Source organism: Canis lupus, chromosome 15 (assembly GCF_011100685.1).
Source record: "Canis lupus familiaris isolate Mischka breed German Shepherd chromosome 15, alternate assembly UU_Cfam_GSD_1.0, whole genome shotgun sequence".
NCBI classification, from domain to species: Eukaryota; Metazoa; Chordata; class Mammalia; order Carnivora; family Canidae; genus Canis; species Canis lupus.
This window is the reverse complement of record NC_049236.1, coordinates 31,973,379-31,991,649: the sequence shown is the minus strand read 5'-3', so window position 1 is coordinate 31,991,649 and position 18,271 is coordinate 31,973,379. Positions and strand designations below refer to the sequence as shown.

The window sequence follows — 18,271 nt, the reverse complement described above, 5'->3', positions numbered from 1 at the left end:
AGGCTGCCTCCATTCCATGAAACATCTGTCTCAATTTCCGCCCTTCCTGGAGCCTCCTTTTGGTCTCTGCAGATCTATTCCTTCTAAATCTGCTTCATTCTGATCCTGCAGATGGAAACCGTATGTCTCCCTGTTTAAGGAAGTATGCCCAATCTTCGCAAGTGGAGATTTCTGGCCAAGGTTTACAATATCTTTATGTATGGCTTCCTAATGCACCGAATACAATATGAGCTGCTTCTGCTTGGATTTCATGCTTTAAGTGCATCAAAGTGAGCGTGAACACATTCATGATTCTTATCAGTAGAATTTCTGAAATTAAATATAAGGCTGTGAATTAGATACATTTTGGACAAGCAATTTTAAAATTATATTTAATAAGTACTTGTTGATCACCTCTTATGCTACAGCCTTGAGTTACAAAGCTAAAACATGTAACTCGGAGTGTACCATCTAGTGGGCTTGGATAGGCACGAACCGATGGAGCCCTCACAATACAGTGCAGAAAGGGCGGAAATGAGGAGAGTCTACAGAAACATAGAGAAACAATTCAAAAGTGTGACCTGACCAGAGAGCTTAGTGTTCCTTTAAAAGGATAATTTTTCATTTGTGAAGCAATGTATTCAAATTTATAAAAAAATAATACTAAATAATAAATGTATCTTTAAAAATGTTGTGATGAAATAGAACATCTATCTAAAATACTCAGGGAATATCTGGCCTAATCATGTACTTATTTTACACACAAAAATAATATTGCACGTGTCATTTTGACATTAAATAAGGTAGAAGGTAATTTGTGTGTTATTTTGCTTGGTTAATAAGTGCAAATAAAGAAGGGTGGGAAGGATCAAGCAGCCCAGTCAGGGTGATAAAAGGGGAAGCTGGGATTCCTGGGGAAGCCATAAGAAAAGTGTGCCCCCAAAAGTGGGTGCTGCATATTACTAGCAAACCGTCTTGAACAGATTTCCTGCCTAAGGTGACAATATTGTCAGGGAGGTACACATTTTTTAAGTAATACAGGAGAATTGTCTCATTGAGGCATGGGAAGGGATTTGAGAGAAGGATTTATTCTAAATGCAAACAGTGTTCTTAAGGGCAGTTCCTCATTACCTAAAATATGCAAGAAGAGAAAACCAAGTAGAATATAAACTATAATCCCTGAGAAAATATTTGAGTATTTTTTCAATTTTAATAAATGCCCTCTGTTGTAAAAGCTCTCAAAAAGGTCAATTTTAACAAACCCAAATGTTGTTGGTAATGCTTGTTACTCAAAATAATATTGAAAGCATATGAGAAATGGCACAGCATAATCGAACCATATAGTTTTCATATCTCCATATATACTTTTCTTTTAGGAGAAAGGATATTTTACAGTAAAACAACTGGAAGAAGTGTAAGTTGTTAAAAAACAAACAAGCAAACCAGATTATCTGAACCTAGGAAACCAAGATTAAAAGGACTAGAATATACACCTTCATTTATTAACGGTTTTTATCTTCCAAGGGAATGGTCAGGACTTCAGGGTTAAAAGGACTTTGGGATTTTATTCTGCACGCTTCTGGATTAATTTGAATCTTCCACCACAATAATGCATTCTTGCAATGCTATGTATTTAGAAAACAATAAATGAGGGTTTTTAAAAAATGAATAAACATGTAAGAATGTTTGAAAAAGCAAAAGCCTAAACCCACAAACCCAAAACCATGGGCATTGGAAATTATTACTAAGATTTGAGAAGCAAAATTTATTAAAACCAACAATAATAGTAACTAGAACCACATGTACCCCTCCAGGGGAGCAGGCCCTGCGGTGTCCAACTTCAGAACAGCAGTGACCTCTTGTGGCCAAAATGGATACACTCAAAATTTGTCTTCCTGCCTCACAGGGGGAGAGAGAAGGTTGCCTGATGAAATTTTGTTTCTTTTTCAGATTGAAATAGCCACAGTGATGCCTTCTGGGAATAGAGAGCTCCTTACCCCACCCCCACAGCCAGAGGAGGCTGAAGAGGAGGAGGAGGAATCAACCCCCAGACTCATCGATGGCTCTTCTCCACAGGAGCCTGAATTCACCGGGGTTCTGGGCCCACACACCAATGAAGGTCAGGCCCATCAAGGCTGATTTGAATTAAGTCCACTTGGTTATACCTCAGAAGTGCCAAGCCCCAATGCCACAGGCCATCCGCACCACCCACAGAGAAAGTTGTGCCATAGGCTGGGTTAGAAGCAGGAGATACCCATGTATTTTGTAACAACTATAAAGTGGTTTTAATAATTCAGCTTTGGCATGATGGAAATGATCAAATATCCAAAGATTTGGGACGAAAGTATTTATCTAGCATCATACATAACTCAAAACCCTTGGGGTGGGATCCATCTCTAGAACAAAGAATACACTACACTACCAGTGAGATGAAAATTTATGCCTGACAGTGCAGGCCACAGCGGCTCAGGGTGAGAAGGTAAGGATGGCTGATTATGATGATGGTGATGGTAATAATATTTTACATTGATTGAACACATGCTATGTGTCACAATGTCACATGCTCAGCACCTCACATTCTCTCATTTAATGACTACAACCACCATGTAAAGGCCTTAGGCCTTTGTTACAAAGGAAACTAGCTCAAAAAGAGTAGAAACTTGTCAGAGATCACATAGCTGCTAGTTTCACACACTGGGTTTAAAGCCAGCCTGTCCTGATTCTTGTCTGTGTATTTATTGGAACATGGGCTGCTTCTCTCTCAGTCCTGGGGAACAGCAGAGTGGAAGGTGTTCCCTAACACTGGACTCCCTCTTGTACAGCCTGAAGGTGATCTAAACCAGGGCCTTTTCGTTAATGAGAAAAAGCTCCCGGTGTTCAACGTGATTCTATGATCTGTCTGTTTCTTGTTAGAATTTGTCAGTGCATCCCTTGGGGGTACTCAGATGGACTCACACCAGGATACTTTCCCATACAGAGAATGGCATAGCAAGGGGGTGTGGGAAAATGAGTAGAGTTCCCACTGCAAAGGTTCATTAGCACAGCATTGGAGTGTCTCTGTACTGTAAGTTCTGGAGATAACAAAACTTATCTTAAAATGATGACTGTTCTCATGGATAGTTTTATCTAGTACAGGGAGACAGACATGCAAACAGATGAGGAGGCAATAATGTGTTGTGGGTAATATGACAGTATTGTGTGCAGAACATACTGAGAGAACAAAAGAGAGGGAGGGCATTCAAATCCCAGCTTTGGGACTTGCTGGTTACACATTCTGGAGCAAGCCATTCACCAGTGTTGCCTTAGCTTCCTCATCTAAAATACGGGATCATAAATAACAGATCTTCAAAGCATTATCATAAGGATTAAATGAATGGATTTAGTGCCTGACTCATAATAAACATAATAAATGTCAGTTATTCTCGTTACTCTATTATTGATAACAGTTTATTTTTTGCTCTTAACAAATGTTTCAGTGTGCAACACGGTTTCATTAACTCTAGGCACTATACCGTACAGCCGATCTCCAGAACTTACTCATTTTGCATCACTGAAACTTTGTGTGTGTTGCCCAATAAACCCTCATCACTCCCCACCCGGTCCCTGGTAACCACCAATCGACTCTCCGCACCTACCAGATTTTAACTGTTCACCAATAAGTGGTGTAACAAGTTGTCTTTTGTAAAATGTGGTGTCTACGCAAACCAGTACAGTGTTTCAGGTATATTAATTCTTTGAAGAGTCTGAATGATACTGTGTGCTAGGTATTATTATTTCCACTTTACAAGTAGGAAAGCTAAAACCCCAACATAGAGTAGAAGTTGTCCAAGATGATGGAGGTGGTTCACAGCAGTGCTGAAATTCGAAGAGAGACCACTAAATCCTAAGCCAGTACCTCTCGTGAGTACACCATAGTCCTTCCACATAGTTAGCATTCTGCGGAGTAGGAGAGCACTCGACAAATAAAACCAAAGAGATACACCTACAATAGAAGGAAATTTAAGTACCCAGAAGAAAGTTTCCAAAAAGGCAATTAAATTTATCTGGAACATTACTCACTCTTAAGTAATTTCGGATCTGTCAAAAGTTGACTAATTACCTATACTCAGATCTTTCAGCCGAGCCAAGCACAACAAAAAACATGATGCCCAATCTTTTCAAAAGCTTTAGTTAAAATTATGGCTTAATAATGTCAGCTTTGAAACCATATAAAAAAAACCTATGACTTTAGGGGAAATAAAAGTTATTTCCAAAGTAGTCTGAAGGTGAGTAATGAAGTTAAAATTCAATTCACATTTTAATTTCCATGGATGAAGCATTGCCAGAAATTCTAAACCTTAAGATGAAATTTAAATCTTAAATGTTCATCAAAGTTAAATGGCTTAGAAAGAAATATTTAGAGCATTAGTAATCAAAATATTGTATTTTTTACTATTCATATACCAATTTCTCAAAACAGTGTTCTGAAGCAATATAAAGTAGACTTGGGTTATGAGTGGAAAAAAGAGAATTAAGTTATAACTGGTGTGAATATATATAAATTACCCTAAGCAATTATTATTAAATTAGCAAAGACATGAATACATTGAAGAATCAAATGCCTTACTTTTTAAAACATTTTATGAGTGGAAAATATTAATTTATAATGATCTGAAAAATTGGTGTTAAATATTTTACAACTTCCCCTTAAATTGTCTTTCCTAGATTTCCAGTCGTAAAATAGTTTTCATTCCCAAAACTATTATTATGAATAACTCCTACTTAATGACAGTAAGAAGACCCAGTAGGTGCATAACTAGTTCTTGATCACAAACCACAAATGGATCCTTCAACTCAGGCAGCCAAGTGTCCTGGTTCGCCTAAGAGTGAGATTGGTCCCACGGTGGGAGAGTTCAAAGCTAAAACCAGGAAAGTGAGGGACTCCTGGGTGGCTCAGAGGTTGAGCATCTGTCTTCTGGTCAGGCCTTGATCCCAGGGTAATGGGATCTAGTCCCACATTAGGCTCCCTGCGAGGAGCCTGCTTGTCCCTCTGCCTTTGTCTCTGCCTCTCTCTCTGTGTCTCTTGTGAATAAGTAAATAAAATCTTTAAAAAAACAAACCAAAACAAAACAGGAAAGTGACCTGGTTGATGAACTGACCACTGAGCAATCACAAGAAAGTTCTTGCATCACTTCCATGTAGTCTTCATGGCTGTTTTACATCCTCTGTTCATTTCACATCTTACCACCCTTCTCTTCCTCCCTTTACTCCTCAAGCTGAGCCTCCTACTCCACAGAGTAAAATGCGATCTCCTGGGTAGCAGCCTTTCAATCTTCTGTTTTCAGATGTAATCTTTACAAGCACCTGCAGACACCTTATCTCCCTCTCCTATTACAACAGACCAACTGTCTGTCCTCTCACAGGTAGGATGCAATCCTTTCCACTGTGCTTTGGTCCCACTTCCTCCTGCCCTCTCAGTATCCTTTTAATAGTCAAATTCTCCTACTTTGGACCTTTTTCTTTAAATTACCCCTGCTTCGGTCAATTTACATGCTGCAAATATATCTGCTGAAACCTATCACCATCTCTCTCCTCCTTCACTGTCAAATTCTCAATAGCATTGTCTACATTTGCTGTCACTATTTCTGCACCCCCAAGTCCCTCCTCAAATGACTGTTCTTCTGGCTCCCGGCCCCATGACTCCTCAACTCTTGCTGAAGCAGCCTGTAATCACCACAATGACTAATCCAACAGATATCTTCAGTCCTTAACTTCCTGAGCACCTCAGCAGCTTTTGAATGCTTTCTATTACCTTGTCCTTCAGACTCTCTCTCTCTCCACTGGCCTCCATAACATCTCCCCCATTCTGTCTTCCTTCTTTCCATCTGGTCATCGCTTTTCTCTCTTCCCTAGAAGCTCACTGTCCTCTACTGGACCAGGAAACAGGGAGTGTAGGAGGCGTGTACGCAGGTGCACGTGCATGGTAGAGACAGACCAATGTGTGGAGATATAATCCAGCCTCATAAATATCTTTTGGACCTGTTGCCTTTCCAACACCTCACCATGATCCCAGCCAAGTAACCATCATCTTTTATCTAGACAACAGCTCAACTTCAATCTGTCCACTTGCCCTCCCTCAGTCTCCTAGTACACCTTCAAGTAGAGTGATTTCTTAAGATGCAAATTTGATTATGCAATACCCTGCCCATCCTTAGGATAAGAAATGACACCTGTAATAACACAGCCACTAAGGTCTCTGTGTGGTCTGTCCATACACTTCAATGCTCTCTGTAATCTCTCCAAAGTGAAGGGCCTTGGCGCATGCTGCTTCCTCCGCCGTATACTCTTCACTCCCACCTGTATGGTCAACTCCTTCCATTCTTGCAGACCTCAACTCCGGTTTCACCTCCTCAGAGAACCATGACTGTCAGACTGAGTCAAATTCCCCTATTTTATGCTCCTATATTCATAACATTTTCCACAGTCATCATTTTATTCGTGTTATTCACATGTATCTGCCATAGAAGATCATAAATAGAATTGTATCTGTTTGTGCTCCTCACTGTTTCACCAGCTAGCACAGTGTCATTTACCTAGAAAGGATTCAATAATTAGAGATTGAGTCAATTAATATTAATGATGATTACCCTATCTTTTTTCTTGAAGCAGATTTTGTTTCAGTGTGGTCTTTAAATATGGAACCAAAGACCTAATAAAAAATAGTATGCATGACATTTTAACTTTACAGAAACCATAGTCTTAATATTTACATTGGAAAAGAGAATTTCTAATAAGTATAAAAGCAACAACCACACTCTGGAATTTAAAATAAAATGTAAGACATTACAAAGAATATACTAATTGTTGTGGCTGCTTTGGTTGGTACACTGGACTTTAATTTCCACTTACAGAAAAACCATGTGAGAAAATATGAAATATACCAGGATGGTCTGTATGAGACTAAACTTATTTAGCAAACATCTAATCACATTATTTCTTAGAAATTGCTTTTGTTACTTACATATAATTATTTGCCTCTACCTTTTAGACTTTCCAACCTGTCTTCTATGTACATGTATAAGCACCACTGTATACTGTGATGATCATGAACTTGATGCTATTCCTCCACTGCCCAAGAACACCGCTTATTTCTATTCCCGCTTCAACAGAATTAAAAAGATCAACAAAAATGATTTTGCAAGCCTAGGTATGTATGATAACACTAATATCTTTGTCTTCCTTACAGACTTTCCTAAACTTTAGCACTATAAAATGTTGGTACAAAAAATGAAATTTGAATATGAAAATATGGCTCATAAATCAACTTTTTTTCTTACATAAATATTTGAAGGTTTGTTTTAATTATATGATGAAGAGTTAAAGGTCATGATGAAACTACATAGTTGATATTTTCAAATAAAATATTTTTAAGAGGGACGCCTGGGTGGCTCAGCGGTTGAGCATCTGCCTTCAGCCCAGGGCGTGATCCTGGATACCCAGGATTGAGTCCCACATCGGGCTCCCTGTGTGGAGCCTGCTTCTTCCTCTGCCTGTGTCTCTGCCTGCTTCTCTCTCTGTCTCTCATGAATAAATAAATAAAACCTTTAAATTTTTTTTTAAGAAATAGAACCATAAATATGTATATTTTATAGGCTGGGAACCCATTATCATGTTAAGGCATTGAGTAAAACGTCATGGTCATATATTTACTAGAATTTGGATTGTTTGAATAGACTTCCATTAAAGCACAATTGCTTTATGATTGATGCATACAAGCCTACATTCTGACTTTATAATTGCTGCCAACTTAGAAGAACTTTAATACTTGTCTTTATAAAGTGTTTTAATCCTTTGAAAATTTATTTTTAATGCCTTTGTATTTTAATGCTAATATATCTGTTACTATTAAAAACTATAGCAATCTGTCATCACTGAGGAAAACCTTTTAAATAGTAAAAATCTAGACAAAGCTTATGAAGAATATAGGGAAATGACCAATTATTTTAAATATAATGTATCAATTCCTTGTTGAAATTAATCTTTCTTACAAGTACGTAAATAAGTATAGTATCGGGTGAAAACAATTGAATTTTTATATAAAGTAGTTATACATAATTATTTCTTTAATTGTTCATTCCTAATTAACTTCGTATTTATCTTCACTTATATGTGAGAAAATTTTTCTTCATATTTTTATGCAAGCAAAACATATTCATACGTATCTAACTACTTCCTTCATTTTTCCTTCTAGATGATTTAAGAAGGATTGATCTGACCTCAAATCTAATATCTGAGATTGATGAGGATGCATTCAGAAAGCTACCTCACCTCCGGGAGCTCGTCCTGCGTGACAATAAAATAAGGCAGCTCCCAGAACTGCCAAACACTTTGACATTTATTGATATCAGCAACAATAGGCTGGGAAGGAAAGGAATAAAACAAGAAGCATTTAAAGTGAGTTTTAAATTTGGATATGGAAGACTTTCATCCTTCCATCCCATTTTGATGTCAATGACTAGCGTTTTTATTTCCATAAGGAGATTCAATGTGATGGGACCTTTACCTCCTAAAGTAAACTATACAATCCTATTTATCAAGCTTTGGGGAAATATTGTGCTTTGGTAAGTTCTGAGGCTGGTTAAACAGCAAGAACAGAGAACAGAACTGGAATAAAGAGTGAGTAACTACCTGGAACACGAATCTATAGGGAGCACTTGAAAATGGTACAAGCCAGACAAATTGTATTTTCCAAGAACTCCATTCAAGGCGAATATTTTATGTGGCTTTAAGGGTAACTACTTGTGCAGGGTGTGGGTGGTGCCTTGACATTCAAATCTTTTCATTACCTTGTAAAAAAAGGATGGATTCAGTTCATCTTAGAAATTGTGTTTTCAAAAAGAGAGAGAGAGAGAGAGAGAAATTGTATTTTCTGAGTGAAGAAAGCAAGTTTGGGGCGAGATGGTCTTACTTAGAATAACAGCATAGAGTAAGGGAACACCCACCAACCAGCTTTCTTACCCACTCTTACTGTATCCAAACTGTCCTTCTCAATCTCTGTTAAAAGAGCAAATTTAAAATACTGTTTGAAAGGACACAGGGAGCGTTCAGGGGGCTGTGTGGACCCATTAGGACTGAGCAATGGCGAAAGTCCTGTTTCTCCATTAGCTCTCCTGGGACACTACCCTGGTAGGCAAGGGAGCTGGGCCACCTCATTGGAGCCTGCCAAGGGTCAAAGTTCAGTCTCTCCATTCAGCAGCTTTTGTTGGCATGGGCAGTGGTGAGTCACACTTTGTTCTGTGGTGTCTGGCTAGAGAGTAGACCTGTTGTTGTCTAAATATTTATTGTCTTAGCAAGACAATATCTCTTAGCAGGTGACTCTTTTCCTGGTACTTTTATGAGAGAGAAGAGGATTTTGTTGGAGAGAAATTCTCTTTTCTCCATCCCTGTAACATGAAGGACATTCCTCCTACGTCTTACCCAAATCCTCAAAATCCTCTGCAGAGTGTCTTCCCTGGAAAAACACTGCCTTGCTTAAACTAAGTAATTTAGAACAAAGCAAGGTTCTTTGTAGAGATTGAGAAACACTTTGCATTTTCATCAAGAAATATTTGCTTACAGTTAATTCTTTCCAAACTCACTTGAATTGTCTAGTAACCTGAAAAAAACTAATCTGCTTCACCTTTGCAAAACCAGACCTCGACAGGCACGTGCTATTTTACAAATAGTTGTATGAACAGGGAATGGAAAATACAACTGTGGCTCCACTAATTTCCACTAAGTCCCTACATTTGGAATATTTACAGGATATGTATGATCTCCATCATCTCTACCTCACTGATAACAATTTGGACCACATCCCTCTGCCACTCCCAGAAAACCTACGGGCTCTTCACCTCCAGGTAGGCTTCTACTGGTAAGGTATGCCCAACAGCTCCATGAAAAACAAAAGCAAAGAGGAGGAAGTTGAGACACAAAGACTGTTTATAATGGCCTGTTGACGCACTGTCACCAATTTTCTTCTTTTTCTCCTCTCATTCTCTCTCTCTCCATCTGAGTGCAAGGTCTTCATGCCTCTGTCTATACTGATTGATTACTGATAATCTTAGTATTTAGAGGTTTTCAGTCTTTGTTAAATCATAATGCATCTTTCGGGCACCCAAAACTACTTTTGAAAAAAAAATGAAAACTTCATCTTCTGAAGAAATGTATAAGAATTAGAAATGGAAGAGAAAATGGGAGAAAGAAAAACCTAATTTGATTTCTAGCTTTCAGGAGAAAAAAGTATCAATTTTAGCTTTTAATTTTAGATTTTATGTATTGAATTAAATTCAATCCTAGGGCATTCCTATCTGCTGAGAGATGACAGATATTCATCTCTCTGGATTAAGAAAATCTGTTTCCAATGTGTTTTCTAATTCTGAGTTAAATTTTATTACAATTGTCTGTGATAATATTGACCCTAGAAAGTAACAGCATCTCTGATGTTTATTCAAACACAATGGGCTTGTGTATATGTGACATTAAAAAAGTAATTGGCTTCATATTCTCTATTCTAAGGTTTAAAAAGGCATTCAATGAACTCTTTTTAAAACAATCTCTTCTAATGACCACCTCACCAATATTGAGTATATAGCTGTTTTTAATTTACATTGTTTTCAATTTATATTTTAATGCTTATATAAAAATCCCTAATTTTGGTTCCTTTCAAAATGTTTGCCAAAACATAGTATAGTAATTAAGAATGAAGGCTCTGGCAAAAACAGATTCCTTGGGCTGAAATTCTAACTTCCAATACTATCTAAAGATTAGACAAAATATGTGAGCCTCCCTGCACCACAGTTTTAATTTATAAAGCAAATAGTAATTACTGGAACATGATAAGTACTTACATGTAAGGCACAATTGCTATTAACAGCAGGTACCTATTACCTATCAAAGGGAGTAGTACAGCACATAGGCACTAAAACTTTTATCCCTTATGGACATTATGCAATGAGAAGAGGGTCAATCCATTAGAAAGAATTAATGCTTATAAGCATATATACATCTAACAATATATTATATTGTTATATATATAATATATTATATATTATATATAATATATAACACACATTGAATAATGATTATAAACAATATGCCTCAAAAATGTATAAAGAATAAACTGTCAGAACTGAAGGGAGAAATAGATAATTCAACAATAAGTTGGAATGTTAATACTTCACTTTCAATAATGGATAGAACAACTAGCCTTAAGATCAACTGTGAAATAGTTCAAGAACTCCTTAGCAACACTAAAAATCAACTAGACTTAACAGTCATCTATGGAACACTTCATCCAACAATAGCAAAATGTACATTATTGTCAAGTGCTTAATGAACATTTCCTAGGGTAGGTCATATACTAGGCCACAGAACTGGCCACAATAGATTGAACAGAACTGAAACCTATCAAAGTACTTGTCTGATTATGATGGAATTAAAATAGAAATCAACAAAAAGGAAATTTGGAAAATTCACAAACATATGGATATTAAGCAACACTTTCCTTAATAAACAATGAGTCTAAGAAGAAATCTAAGAAGTGATTTAAGCAATGTAGTAGGTAATAAAATCAATATACCAATATTAATTATATATGTATACTCTAGAAATGAACAATTTGAAAAGGAAATTAAGGAAATAATTCTATTTATACTAATCACAAAATAATAAATCATCTAAGAACAATTTTAACAAGAAAAGTACAAGATTTGTAGACTGAAAGCTACATGTTGTTGAAAGACTTCTGCAGAGCAAAAGGAACAATCAATAGAGAGAAGAGATAATCTATAGAATGGAAGAAAAGATCTACAAACCAAACATTTGATAAGGTGTTAATATCAAGAATATGTACCAAACTCAAACAACTCAATGAAAATTGATTAAATTATTGGCAAAGGGCCAAAATAGATATTTCTTAAAACATACAAATAGCCAACAGGTATATGAAAAGATGCCCAACATCACTAATCATAAGGGAAATGCACATCAAAACCACAATGAGATGTCACCTCACTGAAGAGCTATTATCAAAAAGACCAAAGATAACAAGGTTGATAAAGTTGTGGGAAAAAAGGGAACCCTTGTGTACTATTTGTGGGAATGTAGGGGGTACAGTCCTTATAGGAAATGATAGGAGGTTCTTCAAATAATTAAACAGAACTACCATATGATCCAGCAATCCCACTCCTGGGTATATATCCAAGAGAAATGAAATCACTGTCTCAGAGAGACTCTCATGTTCACTGCATTATTCACAATTGCTAAGACATGGAAGCAACCTATGTGTCTACCAATGGGTGAGTGGATAAAGAAATTGTATATGTATGTATGTATATGTATACAATGGGATATTATTCAAACTTTAAAAATTTTCAAAAAAAAAGAAAAAATTCGGGGATCCCTGGGTGGCGCAGCGGTTTGGCGCCTGCCTTTGGCCCAGGGCGCGATCCTGGAGACCCGGGATCGAATCCCACGTCGGGCTCCCGGTGCATGGAGCCTGCTTCTCCCTCTGCCTGTGTCTCTGCCTCTCTCTCTCTCTGTGACTATCATAAAATAAAAAAATAAAAATTAAAAAAAAAAAAAAAAGAAAAAATTCTATTTGCAACAACATGAGAATATTATGCTAAATGAAATAAACCAAACACAGATAAATACATATTTTAAGATCTCGCTTATATGTGGAATCTAAAAAAGTTTAACTCAAAGAAGCAGAGAGTAAAATGGTGATTGCCAGGACTTGGGGACTAGGGGATATGGGAACATATTAGTCAAAGGACATAAAATACTAGTTATTCAGAATGAATAGGTTCTGGAGATACAACGTAATACAGCATGAGGACTATAGTTAAGAGTACCCTACTACGTACTTGAAATTTTTTGAGAGGTCTTAAGTGTTCTTCCCGGAAACACATACAAAAGGTAACTGCGGGAGGTGATGAAAATTTTAATTAGCTTGATTGTGGTAATCGTTCCATAATGTATACATATATCAAAACATTCTACAGTACTCCTTAAACATACATAATTTTATCTGGAGAGAAAGAGATCTAAATAAAGCAAAGGTAGTCCATAGTCATGGTTTGGAAGATTTGTTATTACGATGGAAATACTCCCCAAACTGAAAGTCATAAGTAATCCAGCAAACCTTCTGAATTATTAAATGAGTTCAGCAATGTGACAGTTTATAAAATCAATATAAGGGATCCCTGGGTGGCGCAGCGGTTTGGCACCTGCCTTTGGCCCAGGGCGCGATCCTGGAGACCCGGGATCGAATCCCACGTCGGGCTCCCGGTGCATGGAGCCTGCTTCTCCCTCTGCCTGTGTCTCTGCCTCTCTCTCTCTCTGTGACTATCATAAATAAATAAAAATTAAAAAAAAAATTAAAAAAAATAAAAAAATAAAATCAATATAATATACCAATTGTATTCACTACAGTAGCCATGAATGAAACCACAATGAGATACCACTTCAAGTCCACCTGGTCAGCTAAAATAAAAAAGACAGACATAATTTCAAGTGCTGGTTAGGATGCAGAGAAAATCGGAACACATACATTGTTGGTAGGAATCTAAAATGGTGCAGCTACTTCGGAAAAACTCGACACTTCCTGGAAAAAGAAATCAACAAAAACGAAATTTGGAAAATTCTAAATCCAAATTTCTATTAACTGATGAATGGATAAAAATGTGGTATATCTACACAATGGAATATTATCATGCAATAAAGCACAAGTATTGATACATGGTACAAAATATAAGCCTTGAAAATGCAGTTCTCAGCGAAAGAATCCAGTCACAGAAGATGATATATATGATTCTATTTACATAACATATCCAAAATAAGAAAATCCATAAAAAAAACAGAAAGTACATTAGAAGTCCCCATGGGCTGGAGATAGGGGATGGAGGTGAGGAGAGTAATTGCTAATATCTACAGGGCTTTTGGAGGATGTTTAAGATGTTCTAAAATCAAATTATGATAAAAATATTAATTAAAAATAAATTATGGTGATGGTTGTACAATTCTGGGACTATCTTAAAAACCACTAAGCCATATACTTAAAATGAATGAATTTTATGGTATGTGAAATATACTCAATAAAGCTATTTTTAAATATGTATTTCTGGGCCCTGTTTATCTTCCTGACAGTTGCTCCCTTTCTCCCTCATTTTACTTCAGCCATGTTTTTTTTTTTAATTATTTTTAGACTTTGTTTATTTATTCATGAGAGACACAGAGAGAGAGAGAGAGAGAGAGAGAGAGAGGAGAGAAAGGCAGAGACACAGGCAGAGGGAGAAGCAGGCTCCATTCACAGAGCCTGACGCAGGACTCTAACCCGGGTCTCCAGGATCACACCCTGGGCTGAAGGCAGGCACTAAGCTATTGAGCCACCCAGGGATCCCTACTTCAGCCATGTTGACTTTTTTTCCCATTCTTGAAATTCCACTGTAATTACTCAAAATGAACTTGGTGTTCTCTCTCCCTGCAATATTCCTACCTTGGCTCTTTCCAGGCCTGTGTGTTGTTATTCCATTCTCAGCTCCATCACTATAATTCTTTCAGATAACTTTCCACAGTTACCATTCTTCCTTTGCAGTACTCATCAGTTTTAGAAATAACTTTTTCTTTAAATTAGTTTTCTCACCTCCCTTTCATTTCTATTACTGAAGTGCAAGCCCATTTCTACTTTGTGCTCCAGTCACTTAATTCCTCCTGCCTAGAAGTTGCCCAATGATGCGTAATGATCCCATAACATGCATTTTTTTGGATAAGAGAAGGAACAAAAGAATAAAAATGGGGATGAGGCAAAATGAACTATGTTATTAAACAATACTAAGTGTATGCTATATTTTGCCTTATTACTTATTGTCATCTCTTTTAGAATAACAACATTTTGGAGATGCATGAAGATACCTTCTGCAATGTTAAAAATTTGACTTATATTCGTAAGGCGCTAGAGGATATTCGATTGGATGGAAACCCTATCAATCTCAGCAAAACTCCTCAAGCGTACATGTGCCTACCTCGCTTGCCCATTGGAAGCCTTGTCTAATTTCAGATAATGGTTAGCATTACGATGCCCACTACAATAGAACAATTCTTACTGCTCTCTTCAAAAAACAGAAGCTCAGAATGATACTTTCAAATTGTATTCTGAAAAATGGTGTACACCTAAAAGTTTTGAGCTAAGATGACAATTTAGTAATTTAAGCAAACACCAGGTAAGTCAGGAATAAAACCAAATGATGTACAGTAAGAGCAAAACTAAATGCTAAAAAATATTTCACAGATATTCTTGTAAATCACATGTAACTTGCAAGTTTTGAGGATTTATATCCCATACAATTTCAAGTTAAGCATATAATAAAGAAAAATACAAAATCAACACTTTAGGTGTATTGCCAAGATTTAGATGTTTTTTAGCTTTCCTATTCTTTTTTTTTTCACTAAAGCATGTTTCTATTTCCAAATCTATTAAAGAAAATGAAGGTGAGAATAAAAGTATTTTAAATTTACAATGGAGCTGTGGGAAAATATTCATTATAATCGTAACACACAAATAATCATATGCAACAGTAAAACACGTGGCTTCAGTTTTTGCATAATAATATTTTATCACCTTAGAGATATGACTACTCATTTTAGACCCTTGGTTAAATGGCAATTTATTGGTAGATCTCGTGAGATGATGGTGTTACAGGAGGACCTGACCCTGGTCTCGTCCCTCAAACACAACCAGACAGCTATCAAATCCTTCTATAGGTATGTTTCTGTGCCTTTGAATAAAGTAAAATTTAGAAAATGGAAAATAGATGATGATATGATCACCGCACTAGGGAAGAAGCTAAGGCACGCCTGCTAAGGGAAGTTGATCTTTCTGAAATGTATGATCAAAATACCAGCACATGGTCATAAACTGAAAGATTGACCGAATGAAAGATGATTTTCCTCCCAGTTGCAAATTCCAAGTTCTACTCCTGAGAAATAACTAGGAAATGGTTTCTTGAATGCTTTTGTGAAAGTTTCCATGAGAAATAAAAACTTCTACATAAGCAATTTCCCTTTTCTTTTTTTAAGATTTATTTATTTGAGACAGAGAGAGATGTGTGCGTGGGAGTGTGGGTAGGGGGAGGAGCAGAGGGGGTGGAGGAAAGAGGGGAAAGAATGTCTAGGGGACTCTGTGCTGAGCATGCACTGGGCTCTGCGGGGCTCAACGTGGGACCCCATGCAGGGCTCCATCTCACGATGCTGAGATCATGACCCTGAGATTGTGATCTGAGCCGAAAATCAAGAGTCAGACCCTTAACCAACTGAGCCATCCGGGTGCTCCAAGCAATTTCCCTTTTTTTTTTTTCTTCTTTTTTTGCAATTTCCCTTTCTTATACAAATATACATGTGCAGGTCCTACACACACATACACATCACCATTATTATGTGTATAAACATGGATTTTTAAGTACAAGAGATAATCATTATTCTAAATCTTGCTTCTCTCGCTAAAAAGATTTCTTGATGATTTTTCCATATAAGCACATACAGCTCTACTGATTCTGAAAAGCATCTATCAGCCCATGACATGAATGTTCATTTTATTTTATTTTTTGTAGTTACAATTAAATTACAAAACTGGCCTTGTGTAAACATAAAGAGCTCTGTGGACATATGAGAGTACATCTATGGATAAATTCATAGAAGTGGAATTCTGGGTCAAGGAGCATATATATCATTTTAAATTTTAATAAATATTACTAGATTGGCCTTCAAAGATGTTATACCCATTTACACTTTCACCGACAGTGTGGGAGAGTGCATGATTCTCTTCTACCTCTCAAAAATGGTTAAATGTCAAACTTTTTCATCATTGCGTAATCTATTCCTGAATTAACCTATTAAAGTAAAAAAAGAGACAATTGGCCATAGTACACCCCTAACATTTAAAAATATACAATCTATATTTTTATTTTCAACTGTCTCTTTCAGGCAAATATATTTCTTCATCTATAATATCTGAATTTTTCTCATTAGTCTCTATCACCCATCGGATGCCATTATTTGTAGACACGATAGCTAAATTCCGAATTTCTGTAATGCAGCAATTGAAGAGAATTGTTCTCATGGTTCTCCACAGTAGGTGCATAAGAATCTCCTTGTTTCAATTTAAAGTACAAACATTGATACGTCTGTAATATTGAAAAATATCCATCAATTTTCTTGAGACTATCAATTTTCTTGGGGAAAACTAATCATGCACTCACTTAATCATAATTTGTATACCCAAAGTTATAAAACTTAAAAAAGCATAACCATCAATCCATCATTATAAACCAGTGATATTTAGAAATGGAATTTTCATTTGGACTTAAAAAATTTTTTTTAAGATTTTATTTTTTTTAGTTGAGAGAGAGAAGGAGCAAGCAAGAGCGGCGGGAGGGGCAGAGGAAGAGGGAGGGGGAGAAACAGGCTCCCCACTAAGGAGAGAGCCTGATGAAGTACCGGGTTCCGCTCTAACCCTGGATCCCAGGACCCCAGGGTCATGACCTGAACCAAAGGCAGAGGCTTAACTGATTGAGCCACCCAGATGCCCCTCATTTTGACTTTTTAGATATACTGCCTTTAAATACATTATCCTGAATCAGGCTAAAAGTAGAATTCTAATATTGCAACTCTGTTTTCTATCACTGCCTTTAAAAAACTGTCTCAAAATTAGCAGTTTATTATCTCTCAATTCATGTAGGTAAAAAAATCTTCTGTGACTCAACGGAGTTCTCAGTTTAGGATTCCGCAGGTGCCAAGGGCCAATAATGATGTTAGAGACCCATGAAAAATGTCTTCATTTCTTTTAACATAAAAGAAAGCAAGATAACGACAATAATGATGACGATGATAACAAACATGGAGTAATGAATCTAATCTGGCTTATATTTATCTTTACTGCAACAAGTCATAAATTAGAAATTTTATTTTAATTTTCTTATGGAGGAAGGGGCTCGTGAAAAAGTCATAATGAGGCTTTGCCCACAGGAATCTTACTGATGATCTTAGATCTCCCCACAAATGATCTAAAAACCTCTGTCCTCATAGCCTCCCCTGAATACTGTTACTACAAAATTGGGGTGGGCAGCTGTCACAAAAAGTGAAATGAAATAAAATACAAGGATGAGAGGGGCATTATTGTGGGAACACAGAGACAAATGACATGTTCCCAGCCATTGTGGCTTCCTACTCACAAGGCTACCCTGCAGATTTAATTTACCAGGAATTCTATAAGGAC

General features: G+C 36.7%; 1 protein-coding gene across 2 annotated transcripts in view; it reads left to right on the top strand.

Moving 5' to 3' along the window:
- The window catches only part of EPYC (epiphycan), a 38,007-nt gene extending 22,489 nt beyond the window's left edge, over nt 1-15,518 (top strand). For both annotated transcript variants that reach the window (XM_038558631.1, XM_038558632.1), the window contains exons 4-8: nt 1,930-2,098; nt 7,007-7,165; nt 8,210-8,412; nt 9,762-9,857; nt 14,882-15,518. In XM_038558631.1, coding sequence (XP_038414559.1) covers nt 1,930-2,098; nt 7,007-7,165; nt 8,210-8,412; nt 9,762-9,857; nt 14,882-15,052 — 798 coding nt within the window. In that variant the 3' untranslated portion in view covers nt 15,053-15,518. The remainder of the gene's footprint in view (nt 1-1,929; nt 2,099-7,006; nt 7,166-8,209; nt 8,413-9,761; nt 9,858-14,881) is intronic.
- Nucleotides 15,519-18,271: the final 2,753 nt, after the last annotated feature.